Source organism: Caloenas nicobarica, chromosome 1 (genome assembly GCF_036013445.1).
Source record: "Caloenas nicobarica isolate bCalNic1 chromosome 1, bCalNic1.hap1, whole genome shotgun sequence".
In the NCBI taxonomy this organism is placed as follows: domain Eukaryota; kingdom Metazoa; phylum Chordata; class Aves; order Columbiformes; family Columbidae; genus Caloenas; species Caloenas nicobarica.
Genome location: NC_088245.1, coordinates 86895546 through 86919090, shown reverse-complemented (window position 1 = coordinate 86919090; position 23545 = coordinate 86895546). Strand labels below are relative to the sequence as shown.

The 23545-nt window shown below is 40.5% G+C and overlaps 2 protein-coding genes across 3 annotated transcripts; both read right to left on the bottom strand.

Moving 5' to 3' along the window:
- CASP2 (caspase 2) lies at positions 1 to 18563 on the bottom strand. 2 transcript variants are annotated; one of them, XM_065656134.1, is made up of 11 exons: positions 18394 to 18562; positions 17964 to 18114; positions 13607 to 13774; positions 12429 to 12504; positions 10808 to 10902; positions 9128 to 9304; positions 7797 to 7925; positions 7242 to 7332; positions 2746 to 2895; positions 2545 to 2654; positions 1 to 1938 (listed from the first exon to the last, which is right to left on the bottom strand). In XM_065656134.1, the coding sequence occupies exons 2-11, from the start codon at positions 18111 to 18113 to the stop codon at positions 1804 to 1806; spliced, it is 1281 nt and encodes a 426-aa protein (XP_065512206.1). In that variant the 5' UTR covers position 18114; positions 18394 to 18562; the 3' UTR covers positions 1 to 1803. The 2 variants fall into 2 exon arrangements, with proteins under 2 accessions (XP_065512206.1, XP_065512216.1); XM_065656144.1 differs by lacking the exon at positions 1 to 1938 and adding an exon at positions 7063 to 7127 and having other exon boundaries at positions 2567 to 2654; positions 18394 to 18563.
- Positions 18564 to 21036: 2473 nt separating this feature from the next.
- TMEM139 (transmembrane protein 139) lies at positions 21037 to 23164 on the bottom strand. The gene is made up of 2 exons (XM_065626768.1): positions 22917 to 23164; positions 21037 to 21538 (listed from the first exon to the last, which is right to left on the bottom strand). The coding sequence occupies exons 1-2, from the start codon at positions 23162 to 23164 to the stop codon at positions 21037 to 21039; spliced, it is 750 nt and encodes a 249-aa protein (XP_065482840.1).
- Positions 23165 to 23545: the final 381 nt, after the last annotated feature.

The following is a 23545-nucleotide window of genomic DNA, read 5'->3' as shown; positions in this document are numbered from 1 at the left end:
TCGAGGCAGTAAAATACAAGTATACAATAGGTACATACAAAATTGGCAGTGATAATGCAACTTGATGCAATCCTACAGAAATCTAATCCATCATGGTGGACTGCTTCATCAATATAGGTATCTGTAAAATATTGCACCATTTCAAAGAGGGAGCACTCACGAAGAAAGTGGCTATACTCCAGGGAGGTACAATAGCCCTTAAAATGGTATTTCAAACTTCAGAGTAAGGCACCAATTGGCAAGTATGATCCTTGTTCTGTTTATCACATGTTGTATCTAAGAGAAGTTCAAGATGTGTGTTAATGCTGCACCTTTGTCAGCTAGAGGAAACACAGCCTTCATTTTCCTAGGCAGAACAATTAAAAAAGCGCATGCCTAATTTTCCAGCCTCCCTCCATATCTCTTTGTGCTTCCTATTCATAATTTTATGCTGAAAAAAAGTTTTTTAAAAGCCACACTTACATAAAAAGAGTAAGCCAGAAACTATACCAACTTACTGCTACAAAATGGAGAAGACTGAGACTCAAGTGAACAGCCTGTAGTCCATATATTACCCAGTATACCAGGGTTTAGGCTCTACCACAAAAGGAGAAAAATTCCCATCTCCTGGACACAAGTAAGAAACAAATTACAGCATAAAGAGGCTGTGTAGAAAATATTCAAAAGAAGTGATTGATTATGCCACAACATTTCTTATTGACCAGTGGAAACGACACTTTGCAAACAACAGTAGCTAGCTTTAAATGATCACGGCTGAGAAAGAAAACTCATGTAACAGGGTAATGTGAAACTCTTATTTTTCATTTAAAAGGGAAACAAACTGCAGTCATAAATAATCCAAGCAACACACGTAGACTGTAAAGAGCTGCCTTGAATATTTTTGTTAATTAAACAAAAGATCCTTTTGTACAAGGCTGAAGGGTTTCAGGGATTCAGTTGCACAGAGAAATTCATAGACTCCTGAGAAGCTGGTGGATTGAATCCTATGCCTGTTGTGGCACATGGATACCACGGCAAAGAAATTCCTCAAAAGTAATATTCTATGCAGTTGTTCAGTCTTGGGACTAAGGGAAGCTAATCTAGAATTTCTAGATTCAAAACTATTTCTGGGGCAGTTCATGAAGGCTTATTTGTTTACACGAGAAATTCTGGATCTCTGTTTTCTGATAATCTGGGATGTCTTGTAGTTCTCTTAACTTGGCTACAGAAGGAATGTGCAAAAATAGACTGTTAAGTGATCAAGATGGATAGGAAAGTGTCAAGTACTCAAAATGATAACCTTCCATTTTAGACAGGGGAAGGATTCTCCTTCATAAGAGAGCCCTTTCCTAACGTGCACAGGAGCTGGCTGTCCTGCCTGAAGAATCAGGCAGAAAGTATTTCAAAATTTTTAAATACAAGCATAAGTAGCATTTTATGAATAATTTTCCTTTCGGAGAGGCTTAACGTTTAAAAAATTGTATGAATAGTCTGTTTGCCTTTCCACATTCACTTAGCTTACTAATGTCCTTATGTCACCTTCCAAAGGATGTTCCCACTTCTTCCCAGTTCCAGTGCTGATCCTCAATTTCTACACATACGGAATGAGTGAGGATATTGGAATTTTAAACCCTGAACTGTATCAGATTACAAAGAGAGTTGCCAGATTATTTTAGAAAGAGACATCAAGAATTGGACTGGCCAGGTATAAACAAGCATTCGTTGCTTGAGCATCTGATGTCACAGCCCATAAGAATGAAAATTCGACATCCATACTCAAAGTTCAGCTTTGGCAGTATCTCTCTTCCAACAGAGCTGGCAGGGTTATTTTCCTGCTCGATAGCCAGGATACAGGTAAAGGTCCCGACAGAGTGTGCTACAATATTCTGACATTTCCTTGCAGCGGTGAAATTCTGTGCCTGGGGCATAACCTTCTCGTTGCTTGATTTGCCTGTTCACCTAGATGTGAGATAAAAAAAAAAAAAAAAATGACTGGAGGGATTAAGACAGAAGTAAGAAAAATGTCACTGCTTTCTGTACTCACAAATTGTTTCTGTTTAACTTATTAAGTAGTGCCCTACCTGTTCTCTTTCTAAATCATAAGGATAAAGAACTAGAGTTCAGTTCCACAGCAGCTCAAGTTGCCATGGTCACACAGCTGTCTTCACTCCCTCTTGCCCATTTTCTTAATCTTTACCTTATGTGAGTGCAAGTGTTTGTGCAGCTATGTGGTGAGCCAGTTCAGGGACTGAATCTACTTGAAAAAAAAAAGTTATTTCTACAGAAGAAAAGTAATTCTTGGCAAGCCAGACTAATTCTCATAAACTCACCATGAAATCACACAAGGAAATGGACAGAGTAAAAGAAACAGCATTTTAACTTTGGTTAAAGTGCTGTGGAACTGTATATAAATATATATGTAGAGACAGGGAAAGAAATAATATTTTTGCAACAAGCAAGGCAAGAACAACTGCTTTAATAGTAGATTAATCCAAGCAATTTGAAGCACTGGAAGGCACTTCAGAAACCAGGCAAGTGTGGGAGAGCAAAGATGCTCCAGCTCACCTTCACCAACATGTCAGCCACATGAGTGTCTCGGGAGTCCTCTGCAAACACAGAGGTGAGAGCCTCAATATACCAGGATCCACGCTTGGTGTTTCGCATGGCCGCAGTGCCTGAGAAGAAAACATGTATGATCAAGTTTCTGGGGAACATAGACACATAAAACCTCCTTATGCCCTGACTACTAGGGCCTCTCCCCAGTACCTTTCAGACAAGCATATCCACAGATCATATCAGAGCATGTAGGCAGGCGCAGCTTGAGATTTTCTTCCTTGTTTGCATCACTTTCCTCACAACCTGGGGAATCTGACCATTCTTTCCCGTCTCTTTGATCCACTCCCCGGTCTGTCTTATCTGGATGGGGAGGGGGATGGAAAAAAAAAAAAAAAATCCTGAATTACTGCATGTAGTTTTCCTGTACTTCCTTAGTTTTGAGCTCTGGTCAGCAATGCCACAACTGCTGTCATGCAGAAAGTTTTTCAATGAACCATGAACTTTAAGCTTTTTCAGCTGTTATTTAAACTCATCTGAAAGTTCTGCAGAAACTAATGCAGATACCACCAAGTACTGAACCTGCTCAGTCTAATGTGACTGTTAGTCTGCATCATGACTGATTTTGTTTTTCCCCTCTCCTTTCCTATGCATGTCATGGGATTATCAGCAAGCAATTAAGTTTCTGATAGTTATTCACCATGCATGGAAGGATTTGATGCCTAGCCCTAAAAGTTTCTGGTTTCCACCTTCGCAAATCACAGAAATGTTCAAAAATGTCTAGTCTAGTTTGCAATGCTAACAACCTATTTATTGCAGAACTGAAGTGAGAGCTATCATTTTTGCTGCTAAGGTCTACCTCCAAGACATAAAGAGAAACCAGACCAAATATCTCACCTAGCTCTAAACCCTGACTAAAATCCCACTTGTTTTAATTAAAAGCATAAATTGTGCAATACAAAATAATTTGACCCCAAACATGAGTACATGTAAGACTGTTTTAAAACCTATAGAACATCTAATGTCCTTTGTAGTACGTATTATGACAGGTGTAGATGTTCTCTATTGGTTGTTTACATGATGCAGAGTTTCCATTGTAATCTAGACTAACTGCTTAATGGCAATAGCTTAATAGTCTGGCTATGTTGTATGAAAAATATAACTACATTTTACAAGATTTCTATCTGATTTTGCCCTTTTGTTGCAAGATGAGAAGCTACTGTTTTACTTACTTCCTTAGCAGCATAGGTCAGATTCTAGTCTTTGGAGGCATAAGCATCCCCTTCAGAAGCCTTCCTGTTATGATGGCTGTAGGCTTTTGTTGCTAGGTTGTGTCTAAGAAATGCATTTGGATTTCTAATGCTTTCACAGGCAGTGGCACTGGTGGCATCTCATAATTATACACAGGAAATGGTCAGTTCATAAGTCAGCAATGTTGTTATTTTCATCCAAAAATGAAAGTGGCAGTGGGAGAGGTGCAATTGTTTGACAGGCCTATAATTAAGGCTCCATAGCTCAAAATTTCATGGGTACTTCCATCTCTTTCAGGTAGCAATGCAATTTTTTCCTTTTTTAACCACACTTTTTAAATTACTTTTATCACACTTCTCCAAAATCTTTTAGTTCTATATCTTCTTAAAAATTTAGAGTACTGTTCGCAGTGTATGTTATTTCAGGTAAGACGCAGGTAACTTTACAGTCAAGCTAAATTATTCACACTGTTATCATCCCATAATATATAAAGTCAAAACCTTTTTAATTAAAGCTTCAGAATTAGATGTCTTCCTCATGCATGTCTTCAAACACCACTCTAGTCAACTTACCAACAAAACAAAAATGTGTAAAGCACTAACCCTATCAAGATATTCCTCTGCATACTTAACCTCTAACTTATATCACCAATAACTGCCACCCAGTTTGATCCAGCCTTTTTAAATTTTACTGAGGCTCCTAGATCACTCTTTTCCCAATTGATTTAAATAATGGCTGACTACCTATTGGTCATTATTTACCACAGTTCTCCACTCTTCTGGATCAACTACTATATTAAACACAGATGTTTACCAGCTTCAAAGTCTCATTTTGCGTCATAGTGACATCTGACTATTTTTCTTTTCCTATTGCTTTCTGTTGTCGCTGGTTTTTGATCCATGGACTGCAGGTGGACTACTTCGATTCTTTAGCAGACTCCTGCCAAAGGCCCTTTGGAAATTAAGTGGACCGTACCAACTCTTCTTTATCTACATTTTTAATGTGTCATTAATAGAAGATAGATAAGGTTTACCACAAACTTAGAGAAAAGGAATAACCTATGCATTTCTGATTTTGTTTCAACTGTTTCCAGCTAACTTGCATGCATGAAGAAATTGATTACTAATCTAAAGTTGTCCACACTATTTATACAGTCTTTTAAATGCTACTTTAAAAGAAAATGTATTGGCTAGTCTAATGTTTGAATGCTAACATGAAAAGGTACACATTTTGTTGGCAGCTCAATTACTTTGTAAGTAGCTTTCCCCTCCAACTATTACTCAAGGTTTAAGAGACGTTAAAAGAGACATTTATGCTTTTTCAGCTCAACAAGGCCAAGTGCGAGGTTCTGCAAATGGGTCGGGGCAATCCCAAGCACAAATACAGCCTGAGCAGAAAACTGACTGAGAGCAGCCCTGAGGAGAAGGACTTGGGGGAGTCGGTTGATGAGAAGCTCACACATGATCCAGCAATGTACCCCTGCAGCCCAGAAAGCCAACCATATCCTCAGCTGCATCAAAAGAACCGTGACCAGCAGGTTGAGGGAGGTGATTCTCCCCCTCTACCCTGCTCTCACAACACCCCACCTGGAATACTGCCTCCAGCTCTGGGGCCCCCAAGATAAGAAGGACATGGAGCTATTGGAATGAGTCCAGAGTGGGGCCATGAAGATGATCAGAGGGCTGGAACACCTCTCCTATGAAAACAGGCTGAGAGAGTTGGGGTTGTTCAGCCTGGAGAAGAGAAGGCTCTGGGGAAACCTTATAGGAGCCTCCCAGTACCTAAAGGGAGCCTACAAGAAAGCTAGAGAGGGACTTCTTGCAAGGAGTAGGATAGGACAAGAGGTAATATCTTTAAACTGAAAGAGGGGAGATGTAGAATAAAGAAATTCTTCACTATGACAGTGGTGAGGCACTGGAACAGGCAGCCCAGAGAAGCTGTAGATGCCCCACCCCTGGAAGTGTCCAAGGACAAGTTGGATGGGGCTTTGAGCAACCTGGCCTAGTGGAAGGTGTCCCTGCCCATGGCAGAGGGGTTGGAATCAGATGATCTTTAAGGTCCTTCCCAAACCAACCTTTTCTATTTTCTATGATTTTTTTTTTTTTTTAACTGAAGAGACTTTTCTCTTGCAGTGGCTCAAGTCTCAATCATTTGCCTATTGCACTATCCCTTCCAATTCTGCAGCATTTTGCTCAACTTTCTTAATTGAAACCTTTTTGGGAATCGGAAGGCCAAGCCTGATTTGTTGATGTGAACAGACCCATTTTGGTAACATTACAGTCAAATAAACCTAACTACCTAATTATGTCAGCTGCCAATTCTGGGTTATTACACCTATTTCCAGACTGTTATGAGTCTGTGTACTCGCATTTGTTCAAGAGTATCTAAAGGCTCAATAATGTAAAGGAAAGCAATCACATTCAATTTATATTGTAAACATGCACATTACGATATTTCCAAATGCTTAGAAGGATCAAATATTTTTGATACTCAGAATATTTCAGGTACACTTCAGATTTTTCTCTGCATTGGGATTACACACAAGTAGATAACAGATGAATGAAACATTTTCTTGGCTAGAGGACAAACTATAAAGCTCAGCTAAAAATGAAAAAGAAGGGAGACAGTTGCAAAGAACAAGGGAAAAGGGGGAAAAGCATAAACGCTAGAAACATTTCTTTATCACGAGTGAAAAAACAAAGCTTTCCAAGACAGAACTTCTCTTTGGAATATCTGCAGTTTCCCAGCAATCTCAAAAAGTCCAGACACTTTATGGAAAAAACTGGTCTTTAGCGGACCTGAAAGGTAGGTAGTTACAGACAAAGTTACAAAAGGAGGGAAAGCAAATAGCAGAATTTAAAAAAAAAATTAAAAATGGAAAGAGTGGGAAAAGATTCAATCTAGGAGAAACAAGAAAAGAATTCTGTTTCTACAACAGTGTGTGGCAACAGGTGTAAGGAAACATCATTTAGCAGGATAGAGTAAAGAAAAAAAAAAAGACAACTTGAAGCCAACTTTGATAGCTTGAGAGACAACACATGAGACACAACACATCCAAGACCAAGAAAAAGACAGGACCTCAGACAAGACTCCAGTGCTAGCGCACCACTCCATGCTGTGCTGCAATTTGATGCACCATATGCCCCACTCCCCCTACTGCAGGCATAGCAAGAAAAAGCCTCAATATACTAGTGGGATATGATAGAGCTTTGTATCACTAAGGTGCTCTGGGGTCTGCAAGTCAATGCACACACCTCATGCAGAGCAAAAGACACTTACAGAGCAACAGATGCAGTAGCAGCAGCAGCAGGGCAGAGGGAGGTGAATATGAGTCCCACTTACACCTGAGAGAAGCAAAGAGGAAAGTTGACAGCAAGTTGAATGTGAGGGTGTGTGTGTGTGTAAAATGAGCCTTAATGGCATGCCAAATACATGGCCTTTAGTATTTGGGCACTCACCTCCCCGGCAAGCTTGAATAAAGAACATCTTGGGCTTATTCTGGAGATTTGGACAGTTTGCATTATCAAAGAGACGGAAAGCCTCCTGCAACTGAGAGAAGAAAGACTGTAAATATTCTTCACTGCAGCCTTCTATGAGCCACACCCAGTCTCATCTTGCTTCCCTTCATTTTGGTTATTACCTCACTAGTCTTGATATTTTCTCATCTTCAAACACTCTGTGTGACAAACACATCCCTTTCCCACTCTCACCCCTAGCTCCTACTAGTCCGAGTTCAAGCACTCCACCTCATACTTGTACAGGAACAAGAGAATGAAATAACTTTCCCTACTTGCCCTATTTCTATGTCATTCTTTATCTTACAGACCTCTCATGGACAGCCTCCTGCCCCTTTCTTCCCACAAGTCCTTATTTTTGCCATCTTAAAAAAATGTGAATCCTCAGTCTCTCATCACTTCACTTTCTTTTTTTTAAAAAAAACTTTTCTTCCCCTCTTCCCATTGTTACTTTCCAAGAGAAAACCCACAACAACACATCAGGACACAGCAATATACCTGTAGTAGTTTGCCATCACTGCCATAAGCCCCGCCCTCTACACCGTGGGAAAGTAGAGCTACAATACATGAATCCACATCCTGATGATCTGGCAGCTTAGAGAATCTCTCCAATGAATTCTGCATCTCCTAGAAGAGAAAAAAAAGTGTTTAATGCTTTCCAGACTTGCACAGGGAAAGTGGGTCAATACACAGGGAAAAACACAAATGGTCCTCCTGTTATGAAATAAGCCCTACATACATCAAATTTACAGGACGTGTTTCATAAAAACAACGGCAAAATGTTCTTGTTCTTTTATGTAATATTCAGTCCTAAGCATAACATCAGGAAGTACCACTTAGGACATCTACATTTCTATACTGCCCAGTAGGGGGATGCAGCAAGTATCTGAATTGGTACACATGGATTCAACACAGAGGAAACCAACTCATATTTTATAGAGATTTTACACTAACACTTAAGTCTGGCTGAGACATCAGAGCAACTTATCAGATACATACTTGTACTTCAAACACTAACGATCAAAACACAACAACAATTTACAAGTGGAAAGCTTTAGAAACTCTGACAACATGGCAGGTGCAGAAGTCCTATTATTAATGTTGCAAAAACTGCCTTCTTGAATAAAACATGCTTTAACAGGTTCTATACCACTTGTTTTCATAGGGATTTAAAAGGAATAAGAACAAATGAGGCTGTACAAGGCAGCAATTGCATTCATAGGGAAAGACAGTGGGTTGATTCAGTCAGTCACGGAACATTACCAATTTCCCAAAGTGAAGCACAGTCACTTCTTGAGCAAAGCAAAGACTGAAAGAGCAGAACTTAACTGCATAGATTCTGGAAGACTGATAAACAGGATGGCAACTGACTCCATCAGTGAAAGGACACAAAAACCTCCACTTGCACTTGCAAAGTCTAGGTCAAATATTTGCAAAGTTTAACTTTTAGGATAGCAGAATAGCAGAAAAGCCTATCTAGAGTAAACTGGAGATTTATTCATTTGTGGTTTTAACACGCATGCCAGGTGTGGTCTAGAAATTCTTGCCCCGTGTATTATACTACAAGAGGTCAGACTAGAGCAGTATCTCTTGTCGTTCTCTGTGATTCTACTTTCCATTGTAAGTCCTCTGCCTTCCAAGCTTCTTCATACTTGTCAGAATGCAAGCAGACATCATCCTGTTTAGCCTTATTTTTCATTCATAAGTGACCATTCACACCTTCCTGTTCAAGCTTAGTTATACTCAAGAGAACCTCTTAAGATGTTTATGAAACAGTTACAAACTCTCAGTTGTACCAGTTGTGAAGTACTGGGATCTATCCCCCTTACCTGTGCAGTTAGATCATGAAAGACAGTCACTTGATACCCAAGATTCTTGAAAAGCATCTCCAGGGAAGTACAGTCCACATCCCCCCCTGCACGATACTCCAAGTCCTTCTCACTGCTGAAATGGACATTGCTGAGAATAAGCGCTAAGCCCCGAGGCTCTGATACCAGTTTATATGCCTAAGAAGAAGATGATTTTAAATTGGTAACTTTAGACTACACAAGGAAAAATAGAGTGTTAGAGTAGAACAGTAATCCCTACATATCAGCTTGATATATGATATGCAGGATTTCTTGAGGTCAAATTTTTAGAGGTTGTTTGGTTTTGTTTAGTTGTGTTTTTTTAATAAATAAAACAAATGTTTGAATTGCAAAGGGTCCAAAAGACAAGTGCATTTGCAAGTCTCCACAACTGATGATCCTACAACACTATTATTAAGATCTATACTAGCTTGCCTTATTTCTCATTTTAAAATAAACACAACTTATACATTTCAGACTGTGAATTAGGTCCTGCTAACTTTTTTCCCTTTCCTCACTCTCACTCCAACATGGCCCCACATATTTCCATCATCCCCAACAAAGGCCTTAGGACAACACTATGTAAAACAGCTAACATTTCTTAATTGCTGTTGGGAACACAGATGTAAAATAGCATGAGTGCAATTGTAACAGCAAAGGACTGTCAGTCACTGATCCCAAAATTTACCCATCTGGCAAAAAAGGTTAACAGGGAAAGAACTAGTTTAAGAGAGGTGTCTTCAAATGAAGTTCTCTCCCTGCCCCTCCCACTCTAACAGCAGCAAATCACTTACTAACACTGCTGTAAATTGGAAGTGAAATTTAATGCCAAAGAAGCATATCGAATAGGGTGTATCCAGGCACAGATGTAAAAGGAGCCAAGTCAAACTCACACTGATGCTGCCTAATTAGATCTCCCCAACAGACAGTTAAAACAAAATATCTGTTTTGCTGTACATAGAGCCTGTGACTGAGTGTTTAGTGTTAGCACATTGTGTGACCCTCGTAAAGTATCTGGCCCATTATAAGAAAGGATTTTTTTCTTTTCCTTTAAGCCCACTCCACTAGAAGCTATGCTTTACAAACAGAATAAACAAAAAGTAATTAGACTACCTACATAACTTCAAATGCTGCACAAGATTAGAAATTCAGGCTATTCTACCCTGTGCTACCCAGCACAGAATCCTGATCTTTTTCTTGAACCTAAGGAGATACTCTTCCAGGTACAGGTAGCAATTAAAACAGCCATGACTGTGACTACTATTTGAAACACAGTTCTATTATATTACAGTCATTTGGAGGGTGTGTCATCACACAGAAGGAGATGAGGATGCAGACAAATAAATAAGAGACAATAATACTGATGGCCTACACAGCGCAACAGAACAGAAGACATTTCACAAAGCTCTTCATGAACAAAAACCAGAGGCAGAGATTTGCATAGAGTTACAGAACTTCTCAGAATTTCTCGACACTTGCAAATGAGAACTACATCAAACATCACTGATAACATCTTTTAGTTACACAGATAGCACACCACTGATCTTCATCCTAATGCAGCATGCATTTTGACTCAGTTTTAATTAGCATGTGCTCCATTGATATATCCAAACACCTCATATCTTTCACATCTTAAGGAGATTTTCTCTGTCAACTACTTACCAAGTGCTGATGATTATGATAAAATTCAGGAGTGCAGTACTTCACTGAAGGAACCAGGGGACCATCTCTATTATCCAATGAATGTTCCATTGGTTCTGTGCAAATCAAACATATCAGTAACAATAAAAAATTCCAGCTGCAAAGCCTCTGCATTAAGGTAGTAACTGGCAAATTCTGAAGTACATGGTCTTAGGCATATTTCTGTAGTATACTACTCAGACCTCTAAAAATTTTTCTTCATCATACAATGAAATATAGCAGAAAAAAACCCAAAAGTACTGGAATTGTATGCTTACCTTTTATGATTTTAATTGGCAACTTTTTTTTGTCTTATATGTGAGTTAGCCTTACCTAAGGCCTAGTAAATTTAGTTCTAGACTATGAAAACAGAATTCTCATCTAAAATTAGAGACTAATGCTTTCTGTCATTTTGAACAGTATGTTATTTCTTTCACAGATAGGTTGACAAACCATTGCTAGAAATATTCAAATAGAATAATGCTTTTCCTTTCATTTAAGGCCTCCCATGCTCACTGGATACAACTATTTATTTTTTGCTGAACACATGCATAAGCAGTCAAACTAGATGTTTCTAACTTCCATAAAGTGCAATGCCCTTTTTTGTCCATCTGTCTCTGAATAACCCTTTCCTCTGGATAACAGCAGATATGGGGAATGATAATCAACTATTCGCCATTTGCAGACAAACACTCACTGCCCTGTCCTGAAGGAGCTTATGACATTCATGATTTCCTTTGAAATATTTTTCTGCCTTCTGAAACATGGCTCTCCTGGTTAGAGGAACATATGTTCTAAAACCCAAAACAACCCAAACCTAAAACCTTTGCATCTAAATTAAAAAAAAAAAAAGACCCTCAAAATCTAGACACTTGTCCTTTAACACCAGAGAGAGCACAAAATCTAGACACTTGTCCTTTAACACCAGAGAGAGCACAAAATCTAGACACTTGTCCTTTAACACCAGAGAGAGCACTCCTGCTAACCAGCATACAGTTAAATCTATGATTATGGAGCATGAGTACTTCAGGAATCACCAGAGGCAAAATAAAGACTAGCAGGAAGATCCATTCCAACAACTAGTTCCCTGATCTAAGTCACAGATGCTTGCTAAAGAAAAGCTAATTTGCTGCACTTAACAAAAGCTACAGAAATCTATGTTGGGCCCATGTAATAATATATAAGGCCTTGTACTTAAATTTATTTGCTAAGGAGGAAGATTAAGTTAAGAAATACTGCCCAAAATCATTATCTTTACACAGCTCTAGTTCAATTAAACTTTACTACGAATCTTAAAGAAAGAAGAAAATCTTTGAAAATATCTAAATTTTACTGACATATTGTTTGGGCGACAAAAATTCCTGTATGAATAAATGAAGATGACTAGAAACTGTCTGGATTCTCTCTTTCAATATGCTATTTCACTTTCATTTTCTAGCCTAATTCTGCCTCCTGCATCTGATCAGAATACAGTCAGTTCACTGTTAAGTCTGTATTCCTGGGATGAACAATGGTGTAGCAAGCTTATGAACTGAGTATTAAGAAATTAGAAGCAACCAACCAGATAGACAATCAAGTATTCACAATGTCATGTGTGACTCACCAATCCAGTATGGTTTCTTTGAGTTACAGGACTCACTGGTAGAGAATGGAAGATTTGATCCAGAACAGCACTCAAGCTACAAGATAACCAATAAATCCATGAAAAAGAGAAGCATAAACCAGCTGGTTTTTTTACTATGGTACAAGTCTGTAGGTATCATGGAACAAAGATACATGTACTTACATATACCAATATATAACTTGAAAAAGAATATTATCATTCACATCCAAATGGAACATCATGCCAAGACAGCAGCACCATTTCTGTCAATGTGTGCTGGTTTGACTGAAAATGGGTTAATTTTCTTCATGCAGTTACAAACCTTTCTTTTTCATAGCTAGTATAGTTATTATTTGGACTTAGTTTGAGAACAAGATGATAACACCCCAGGACAGAGTTAATGTTTTTAATTGCTCTGATCTGAGAGCCAAGGACATTCTGAGTGCTCTTCCCACAGGTGTGAGATATCAAGGAAGTGGGGCATAGATGGGGCAGAGTTTGACTGACATCCAAACTGATCAATAAGAATATTTCATCCCATTAGCATCATGCTTCAGATTTAAGGAGTTGGGGTTTCCAGTCCCAGTCTTGCTCTCACTGGGGTGCAGCCAGGGGAGTTTTGGTTGGGACTGTTCAGTCTGCAGAAGAGAAGGCTCAGGGGGATCTTATATAGCGGAATCTGTACGTAAACGCCTAGGTGCAAAGAGGACTGAGCGAGGCCCAGTGACAGGACAAGAAGCAAAGGGCAAAAAGTGAAACCCAGGAGGCTCCCTGTGAACATCAGAAAACAGTTTTCGCTGTAAGGGTGACCAAGTACTGGAGGAGGTTACCCAGAGAGGTTGCAGAGTCTGCATCCTTGGAGATATTCAGAAGCCATATGGATGTGATTCTGGGCAATTTGCTCAAGATGACCCTGCTTGAGCAGGTGAGTTGTACCACATGACCTCCTGAGGTCCCTTCCAACCTCTACCATCCTGTGATTCTCTGTAAAAATTCTCTTGTTCCCAAATTTCTTGCCCTCTGCTTTTACTAAGGCTACTGCAAGTTCCAATTTGCAACAAAACTCCATCCTGTCCTTTGTAAACAATTATTTTTTTCCCATTTGAAAAAGATCACTTAGTGCCCAAACCCAATTTGAAATGCAATATATCCATTTTATTTTTTTAAAACTGTTGTACCCTTGCAATCCCATTGCTTAGGTTGGATGTTGTCTTCAAGATCATTGCCTCCAGATGCTGTTGTTTGGTTTCTCGTAGAGCTTCACAGAATGCTGTGAAGGCATTAGGGCCTCTCTTGGGGAGCAAATTGAGGAATTCCACATTTTGGCTGAAGCTCCCTGACTTGGCCTAGATCCAGAGGAAAAAAAAAAAATGCACACTCAAAGTTAGCACCTCAATGCAATCAATTTTGAATGAAACTTCAGAACAACTCAACTTTTTTCCTTCATGTAAATGTTTCATCACTATGCTTAGCTGTACTAGATCCATTTTTATAGCTTTTCCCACTCATCTCTTCCTATCAGCTCAGTGGGGAGAGTATACAACAACATAGCAAGCCAACAATTCATGCGCTACCACACAGAATAATACACCCTCTTCTCTCGAAACTTTTACTTCCAGTTACTGTTCAAATAGTATCTGTTTCCCCTGATTAAATACACAAAGTCCAGAACATGTTTCCACTACTGCACAATGGTTTATTGTCTCACACACCAATAACACAAATGCCTTAGAAAGCTTTCAGTAAAATACTTATATTATGGAGTAAATTCTGAAAAGATGCTACATACGTATAAACTGTAACATTTAGATCAATGAAACAATATACAGTAGTGTATGATAAAAAGTAACGATCAAAAATGAAATGTATATATCTGTAAAAGATTCTCAGGGAGTTCTAATTGTTAGAACATTAACAGGACATTTGCCAACAAATTATCTAATTTATACAATAATAGCCTTCTCTGTGAAATCTAAAACACACCAAAACATCATGTACCAAAACATGCTATCAAATATAAATTTTGTAAACTCCATGGAATTAATCCTATATATTTTTAATTACAACTTAGCTCCAAGATCTCTCCTTCTTGTGGATAAGAAATGGTGAGTTACACAGAACCAAGGACTAAGACTACATTAGCAATCACAGGAAAATCAGAAAAAAAGCCTTGAGTCACATGTGTAAATCCTCTGGTACAGAACATTTTACATGATTTGGTATCAAGCTTGGTGTTAAAAATAGTTTGGCTTTTGTCCCATCACACTGTTTGGAAGGCTATTGCAAAATTTTGTTGATCCAATGCTTATGAACCTATTCTGAAATTTCAGACATATGTTCATTCATGACTGACTAATGGCATTTATTTTTGTATCAACAATGTCCCTTGACTTCACTGTTCTCCTGTCCTTTCCCTTATTTATCAAGCTTCTTTCTATAGATCAGTCTCCATTTGCTAAAGTAAACAAGTCACTTTCTTTCAGCCTCCTCATAAATGGCCTTTTCACCTTGACAATGCAAGTACCCTTTCCTATACCCATGGAAACCTCAACTTTCAGAACACTGTTGACTAGAAGTGCATACAGAAATATCTCACCTGTGCCTTTCCAGAAGTATGAAAATACTTGGCCCTTTCTCCTGGTAACACTTCTCCATTAGTCCATAGAAGATAACCAGCTCCATATACTGATATCAACAAAGAGCATTTAGATCTCAGTATCTACATGATTTGATAGTCTTTGATTACGGGACAGAGCATTCACCTTGTTTAAAAAGCAAGAGAAAGTTCTTGCTGTCATATCTGCTATTTTGAAGGTCCATCCCAGAGCTCTGGAAGAATACCTGATGCTCTGACAAGAAGCCATTAATGATGCGGATTTTTTACTTCATTGTAAAAACATATGTTTCCACTGTCCCACGTGATTTCCACTATGATTTTTGCTCTGTGTTTGAAATCCCTCTCTTCTGGGCCTTTGTCTACATAAATTATATTTACATCATCTCCACTACACAGTAAACACATTTTTTTCATTAGTCTTTCTTAAAAGTGTGTATAATTTTAAAAAAATGTCATTTTTTTTAGTATCTTTCTAAATTACCCAATTTAAATTCTCCTTTTCTTCCCCTCCCTCCCCTTTCTGTGACTAACTTAAGGCCAGCAACTGAACATTCCTACTAATCACTCGTATTTCATCAGCATCCTTATTTAACCCCAGTGGGCTGCTATAAGAGATGGTGGCTCTTAGCATGTGGCGTGTGTGAGAGAGACGGTGGTTCTTAACACACAGCATAAGTGTGGAAGGCTGAGATATTGTGAATTATTGTCTCAAAGCTTGCTTGCTAAAATAATACGCTTAAGGCCTGTTTGTTACAGAAAAATGCTTGCTCACACTGCTTGCTTAATTTGGCCTGCTGTAAATGCTTAAATTCAGTGAGTTAAAGCAGAAAATGCATGATCACTGTGAATTGCTAAAACTCAAAGAATGCTTGAAGCTTGTGTAAAGCTCAAGCAAAACTCTAGCAGTATCAGCTACCAACATCTGGGACCAGGCCTGCCACCTGCAACATCTGCCACCAACTGCCATAAAACGCCCAGGTTACAACTTAACGAGCGTGGCCATCCACCACCAGGACCAAAACCTGTAACCTGAGACCAGCAGACCTGAGACCCAAGCGCTGCCAGCACTACTGAGACCTGGACTCTGATACCGGCATGACCAGAGACCTGCAAACTCACTGCACCACCAAGACCCAAGACCTGCCCAATGGAAGATGGATCCCTGGCGGTAACTATCTCTTGCTTATCTTCTCGAATGCTTGCTTAACTTTCCTCCTTATTGCCCCCCACTTACCCTGTCATTCTAGCTTTAGGTGTAAAAATATAAAAGGTTGTTTAGTGGCATCTGACCTCGTTTGTGTCTTAATCTCACTCCTGGGATCATTTTGAAACCTTCCAGAGTCTGAAATGGGACTAGGACCACATAGCTTCTAAGCACCACAGAGCCTCTCAGTCAAGGGTAAAACTGAAAAAACTCGCAGGATGACGTAAAGATGGTTTAATAGGTAAAGCAAAAGCTGTACACATAAGTAAAACAGAGCAATGAATTCATTCACTACTTCCCATGGGCAGGCACGTATTCAGCCACCTCCAGGAAAGCCGGGCTCCATCATGCATAATGATTACTTGGGAAGACAAAAACGCCGTAACTCCAAACGTCCCCTCTTTTTCTTCCCCCAGCTTTTATTGCTGAGCATGATGCCTTATGGTCTGGGATATCCTTTTGGTGAGTTGGGGTCAGCTGTCTCGGCTGTGTCCCCTCCCAACTTCTTGTGCATCTTGACACTGTGCAAGCACTGCTTAGCAGTAACTAAAACATCCCTGTGTTATCCACACTGTTTTCAAGACAAATCCAAAACATAGCCCCATACAAGCTACTATGAAGAAATCAACTCTATTCCAGACAAAACCAGTAAAAACAGTTCTTGATTCCTTCTCTGACTTTCACTGTCTTCCTGTATCTTTGACCTTTTTCACTAGGGATTGGAGCTATTTCAGGTAAAACTGCCTGTGTCTCTATAACTTAGCACAAGTATCCTTGATAGGTCCCACAAGGAATTTCACATTATCTTTGACACACTCGAGTCAAAATTAATCAAGAAGTCATTTCCTTGTTGCTTTCAAAAACCTTATCAGTCTCAGGTTCATACCTGCCGCACTGGTGCCCAGCAAATATCTCATAATTCTATTTTTCAGCATCTGTTCTTATGACAGGACCACCCACCTTACTAAGGGACTAAAAAGAACCTTGTTTGCTTATTTGAGTCTTGAGATGCACTTGATGTGCATCTTCAGTAATTTCCTTTCCAGTTTGCTTTCTCTTTGAAGAGCCATATCTCCATTCTGCAGTCTTCAGTACATTACCATACCTTTGGGAGCAATCCCAAGGTATTTCTAACTACTTCTCATAGTACCCACTGCTCAGGATGAGTAACAAAAGCATTTGCATCTGAGAGTGAGAGCCTTGGATCATGTAAGGTTCTTCAGGCAATCTACAAAGACATATTTGAAATACAAATTCTTTCAGTAACAGGTGTACAAGTGCTACAACAAGCTAGTTTATAATATGTTGCTTCACTTACTTTCACAGTATTCTGGAAATAGGTATTATTCCTACTTTGACAAATGACAACAAAATGACAACAAAATGACAACAAAATGACAACAAAATGACAACAAAATGACAACAAAAGACTGGAAGATACCACCTGACTTTCGAAACACAACATGCTGCAACTACATACTAGCACACAAGCCAACAATTTAGTAAATCTCCCACAAAATCCATACTGCCAAAACCAGCTTACAGTTACCCTACGTGTTGCAAGCAAACTCCATATTGCTTGGTATGTTCTGCAAACAGTCACATTAAAAAACGCTGGTAACAAACAGACGAGTTTTACTGTGCTGCCACTGCCAAGAACACTCAGCTTAACTAGAAATAAAACTCACAGAACGGTTGAGTATAACCTGCATACCTGTATCATTTCCATCATCTCCGCGGTGATGATGTCTTTCTCTATCATGTGCTCCATCAATTCTTTCAAAACCAGCTGCTTTGCCAGCATCACACGGTTCTTCTTTAGAGCTTCCTGGTGACACCGCTGCATGCCGCAGGCAACCAGCATCCTGGCAGGAGAGTAGAACAAAGCCCGACTCAACAGCAAGCGCCACCCTTACCCTTACCCTTCCCAACTTTCTGCTCAGGAGGAAGCAGACGGACTCTGCGGGCTGCCGTCGCCTGACAACGCGCAGAAGGGGCCTTCACCGCCCGCCCGGCCGGGGATGGGCAAAGAAGGCAGGCCGCAGGGGCCCGACGGCGGCAGGCCGATGCAGGCCGCGACGCGCGCTCCCGGGACCAGCTCCCGCCAAACTGCCCGCGCAGCGCGCGCCCGTCCCGCCGCTCACCCCTCGCTGCCGTGCGGCGCGCGCCCGCGTTCCCTCCCGACGGCCTCAGCGATTCAAACCGCGAGACCCGCTTCCACCAGTTACGTGGCAGAGGCCCAAGCCACGGCCCCTCCCCTTCCGAAAGCTGAACAAAACAAGCCCCGGCCGCCGCCCACCGCGGCGCGCTTGCGCGCGTGCGGAGCCGCGCCTGCCTCAAGGCCGGTGCTGGGCGGGGCGAGTTCGCAGCGCGGAAGAGGTTTTGCGTGTCTTCCTGCCTGGCCTCTGCCGCGCGGGGCGGGGCATCTCCCGCGGCCTGTCGGCGCGTGCTGGCTCCGCCCCGCCCCCGCGCCGCACGTGGGTCTGCGGGGTGCGGTGCAGGGGCCAAGGGGCAGGAGGCGTGGCGGGGGCGGGATTGTCTTGCTCATAAAGGAATGGGAGGGGCTCTGCGTGCACGTAGAATTCACAGCGGTGTGGCTTTGCTTGCAAACACACCGGTTCGGGGATTTTTTTTCATTATTTTTAGAGTTTTAGTTATGTGTGTTTTGTTGACATACGTTTCAGCTGAAATCAAAGAAGGGCACAAGTAACGTAATTGGAAGGGAAGAAGGGGGGACACATAGGGCATGCAGAGTACACGTGAAATTATGAAGGGAAGAGCAAGTGAGCATCCTTTTTAGCAGAAGCAAATTTACAGCTCTTGGCATGCAAAGCTTTGGATGGTTGTCCCTTGGTGCACAGGAGTTTCACATGCTAAAACTTAACACAAGTCTAGAAGCTTGAATAACCCTTACAGATGCTAAAAACAAAATCCTAGTGATCACAGCTGGTGACCTTTTTGGGTTTTTTTTTAGTTTTTGTTTTGCCTAGTTTTTATCTGTGCCAATCACCTGAATTTCCTCCCAAGTCCTGGCAATTTGTTGCACTCAGAAGGGTCCTGGGTTGCCCAGTTTAGTTTCTATTTCCGCGTGGTAGACCTGTGCTACTTTTTGTTGTAGCTTATTCTTTCGTGTTTGCAGCTACAGGAGGGAGATGCAAGAAATGAGCGGCTTTAAAAAAATCACACTGCTTTTATCAGCAAATTTGTCTCTCATAATACTTTTATAACAGAGGTATCTTAGCTGCTTCATCATTAATGATATTAAAGTGATTCAGCTGTAGATTTTCAAGTGGAACTTTCCTCCTTTTTCTAAGCCAAGATTATCAAATACGCAGAACACAAGCAAAAGCATGGCTTTGTGGAGTATTTCTTTGGGGAGGAAAAATGAACAATGCCACTAGGTATTTTTAATGCCATCCCATTTATTTAGAAACAACATTAAAAGTATTTTTTTCTTTGAACTATAAAGAATCAAACAATAAGAAATAACTTATTTGCTTCTAACGTATGGTTTGATGGGTCTTCACATGAATAAAAAATTATGTAATTGTATGAGACAAGGCTGTGATGATTACTCCTCTCCTTCACAGGAGATTCAGACCACCATTTTTTGTTTGTTTGTTTTTATTTGGAAATTCACCAGCCACGAATGTCTCTTTGCATACTGCAGACCACTTTAATGCTCAGAGCCCATCTGTTTAACTCACCCATTTTAAAAGAGCACACAGCATCACTGATCAGTGAGAGCTATAACCTGGCTGCAACCTAGAGCTGTCATGATGCAGACCACGTGTGCCTTGGGACTGCTATCTTTAGGTGCTCTCTGCTATAGCTGTGTCCTCTGCTGACAGACTGGCACTTTCCAGAGTCCAGAGAGAAGCCTCCGTGCATGACGTCATTACGGAGAGCTAGAGAAGCACTGACCTTTCCGTGCAAATGTTTGCCATGATGACAGTGAAATATCTCAAGTGGTCTGTTTGGGGCTGTAGTACAGCCAAGAAATACACACTCCTGTAGAGCTGCTAAGACCGGTGGTCCTAGCAGAGGATATGTACATGTATATGTACCCCACTACCAGCCTCTCTTGCAGGAGTAAAACTGCTATTTTCTCCCTCTTGCCCAGCACTGCAGGTTGTGTGGGATGATAACCTTGTGAACAACAGCAGTAATTTCACAGTGCTGTGCTTGCCATCAGCTTTTCAATGCCAAGTGACAGATACCAGGTGGTGCTGGGTCCCAGATGAGGACTGCCACCCTCCCCTCAGCCACACTCCACGGCAGCACAGCCAAGGACATGGAGTGAGTGCAGCAGAGGGATAGCAACAAATAGCGCAGAACATAAATTTGTGTTGCTGCAAAACAGCAACATGGGGAATTACAGCCTCAGTCTCTCTGTCAGAATTTTAGGGTGGCTGATCATCACACAGGTCTCAGCAATGCTGCTGTTCGTAACGCACAGGCAGAATCTACTCAGTGCAGTTTCTATTGCTTCTCTTTCCAAGGTAGTTTCTCCTCGCTGCATCCTACAGTCCTTCTTCAGAGGTCATTTGGAAACCTTGTCTCTTCTCGTGATTCACTCTCCTCCCCCACAAAGGTGTATCTCCAGTTTGAGAATTGTTGCTGTATATAACAAAACTTTCCTCACAGCATTTTTACAGATCTGCCAAGACAAAGCATTGTGGTATTACATCAATTTATATTTTGTGCAAAAAGGTTCTAGTGAGATCAGAAGCTTTGTCTGTAGTTCAGCTCTGGTTTGAAGAATGGTGAGACAGACTTTTAAAGTTTCAGGCATGAAAAATGTCAGGCCGTTCACCTTCCCTCCAGGAGCACCCTGTATTGGGGTGAGGGTTTGGTTCTGCATTCGTGGAAGGTGAAATTAATGATAATATGGAGGGCTGGAAAGTATCTTCAAAGACATCATTAATGGCGCTCTCATAAGCTGGTGGTGGAGTGAGTGGCTCCAGTGGCTCAAACCTGTGTTCAATACCTTTTACTTCATGGATATCAGAAACAAACCGTTGCAGTCTTGGGGGCAGCACCAGCTGCAGCTGCATCCTGGAGCCTATGTCCGTCTCAGAGGTACCCCTTGTGCCTGATGGCACTGACACCCTGAGAGCCTCCACCATGATCTCTTCTTGGGCAGATGATTCAATAACAACGTTGTAAGGAGGAGGCTCATTCAGTGGTGAGGGCACTAAACCTGGATTGGATGCAATTGTCCATATTGCTGGAGCTGACATAGTCATCACCTCCTCGTAGGTGGGTGCTTCATAGGCAGCATTCACCCTATGCACAAAGAGAGGAATGGCAGTTTCACTGGTTATTTTACTGCTTAGTTTATGCAGGGGCAGGTAGTCTGGATAATGTAGTATAGGGACCATGCTATAATCAATAGATATGACTGAGAGGATATCTCATGTGGTGTTATTGTATGTGATATTCTCCCACTCACTTGTCCAGCCAGCTTAATTTCTTGCTTTCAGGTCCAGAGAATGGACCATCTGGCCATTTTCCCACACTCCTCAGAACAAGTGAAAAAAACCCCACGCTGGTTTTCAGTGTCCTAGGCTTAGTTTGATCATAGAATCAAAGAATATCTCGAGTTGGAAGGGACCCAAAAGTGTCCTGTCCCTCATTTAAAATCTCCTGCCAGTTAAAATGTATTACTAAGAATTACTAACTACTAATTATTTCTCAGAATAAAACAGGATCTTACTTTTTTTTCTTACTTTAGCTCAATGTTCATCTATTTTTAAGAAGTGGAGAAAATTAAGTATTTCTGTTTAGTTTAAGCAAGGACTAACTATTCTGTATTAAAAAGAATATCTGCAGAGAAAAATGTTACTTTAGAAACATTTTCCTTTTTAAGTCGTATTTTAAAATAAACAGATACTGATTTTCTTTTAGTATGCCCCCAAGCTAGCAAAGCCCAATGTAGACTTCTTTTTATCTACTCTTTCTAAAAGTAAACACATAATAACATTTTTTGCACTTCCATGATACCTGTATTTGAAAAGGTAAAGTCATTTATGGATGTGGATAATGATTATTTGGATTACGCAGACAAGGAAGAAAAGATACAAATAAACTCTTTGACTACAGTAGGCAAATTGATGTTAAATTAGGTGATGCTGAGCACCTGCAAATGTACATGAAGCCAAAGAGATGTGGGAGTATTCAGAGCCTCTCAAAATCAGGGCTTATTATTGTCAAGTTTGGTTTTTTTTTTTTTTAAGACTGGAAACACACCTAGTTACAAGTTCCTTGTAAGTTGCTCTGGAGATAAGATTCATAAAACTAAACCCAGCTAAGATTCAGTATTACTTCAGCATTTTTTCTTTTTCCTTGTCTGACTCATTGTTTGGCAAGACTCGATAACTCAAATTAAAACTGGGCCTGGATCTGTTTAACCTTGGAAATTGTGAGTGGATCAATTCCTAGGGGGAAAGAAAATATATATTGGGCAAGATACAGAACATGCATGGCATAGACATTTGCAACCTCCACCCGAATAAGGAAGGAAAACAACCCCAAAAGACCTTTTATCTTTTGGAATGAAATGTGTGTTTATTGCCGTAGGGGAACGGCAGCAAAACAATATGTAAAATGGCCGTATCTGAGGAGAGAGAGTTAAAGTAAGAAGAGTTATCAGGTTGCTGCTTACCCTGCTTGGCTTTGTCTGCTTGGAGGTATCTCATTTGTGTCATGTCGGTGATGATTCTTCAGGTAACACTCGACAAACACACTCAGCAAATACCCGACCAGGCACACTCCCCCTACCCCTAGGAAGAAATAGCCTACTGGATTGATGTTAGATGTAATGGCCAGCATGGTGACCCCAATGAGAAGAGCAGCGGTGAAAAGAAGCAACAAGGCTTGGCGAATGTTCTTCCACTGTGTCTCTAACCACATGGTGGTATAGGTGGTGGTAGTGAACAGTTGAGAACAGATGAACAGTTAAGGGGACAGACATCTGTGGAAGACAGAATAGTTTTTTCAATATGAAACATGAGCATACAAACATTTTCTTAATATCACAACCAAAATAAGAACATATCTACTTGAGTACATGCCATCATGAGAACATGCAGTTATGCATGTACATAATAAGCCTGGGAAATCTCTGCATAAATGCACACCAGTGTAAATGTACTAGAATTTCCTATGTGAATGCATATGGAATAATGAGAATGCTTGGATACACAATTGCAAGACATAAAATGCATAAATAGACCATCAGCACTTATTGTCAGGCTTATCTAAAAAGGTCTAGCTTCTTAATAAAATTTAGAG

Coding starts and splice junctions, on each gene's coding strand:
- TMEM139 (XM_065626768.1), bottom strand. CDS start 23,164: ATGTGGTTAGAGACACAGTGGAAGAACATTCGCCAAGCCTTGTTGCTT. Junction 21,539..22,916: donor AGCAGACAAAGCCAAGCAGG/GTAAGCAGCAAC, acceptor CTTTGTGCATAG/GGTGAATGCTGCCTATGAAG.
- CASP2 (XM_065656134.1), bottom strand. CDS start 18,113: ATGCTGGTTGCCTGCGGCATGCAGCGGTGTCACCAGGAAGCTCTAAAG. Junction 7,333..7,796: donor GTGATGGCAAACTACTACAG/GTATATTGCTGT, acceptor TTCTTCTCTCAG/TTGCAGGAGGCTTTCCGTCT. Junction 1,939..2,544: donor TGGCTGACATGTTGGTGAAG/GTGAGCTGGAGC, acceptor TCTCACATCTAG/GTGAACAGGCAAATCAAGCA.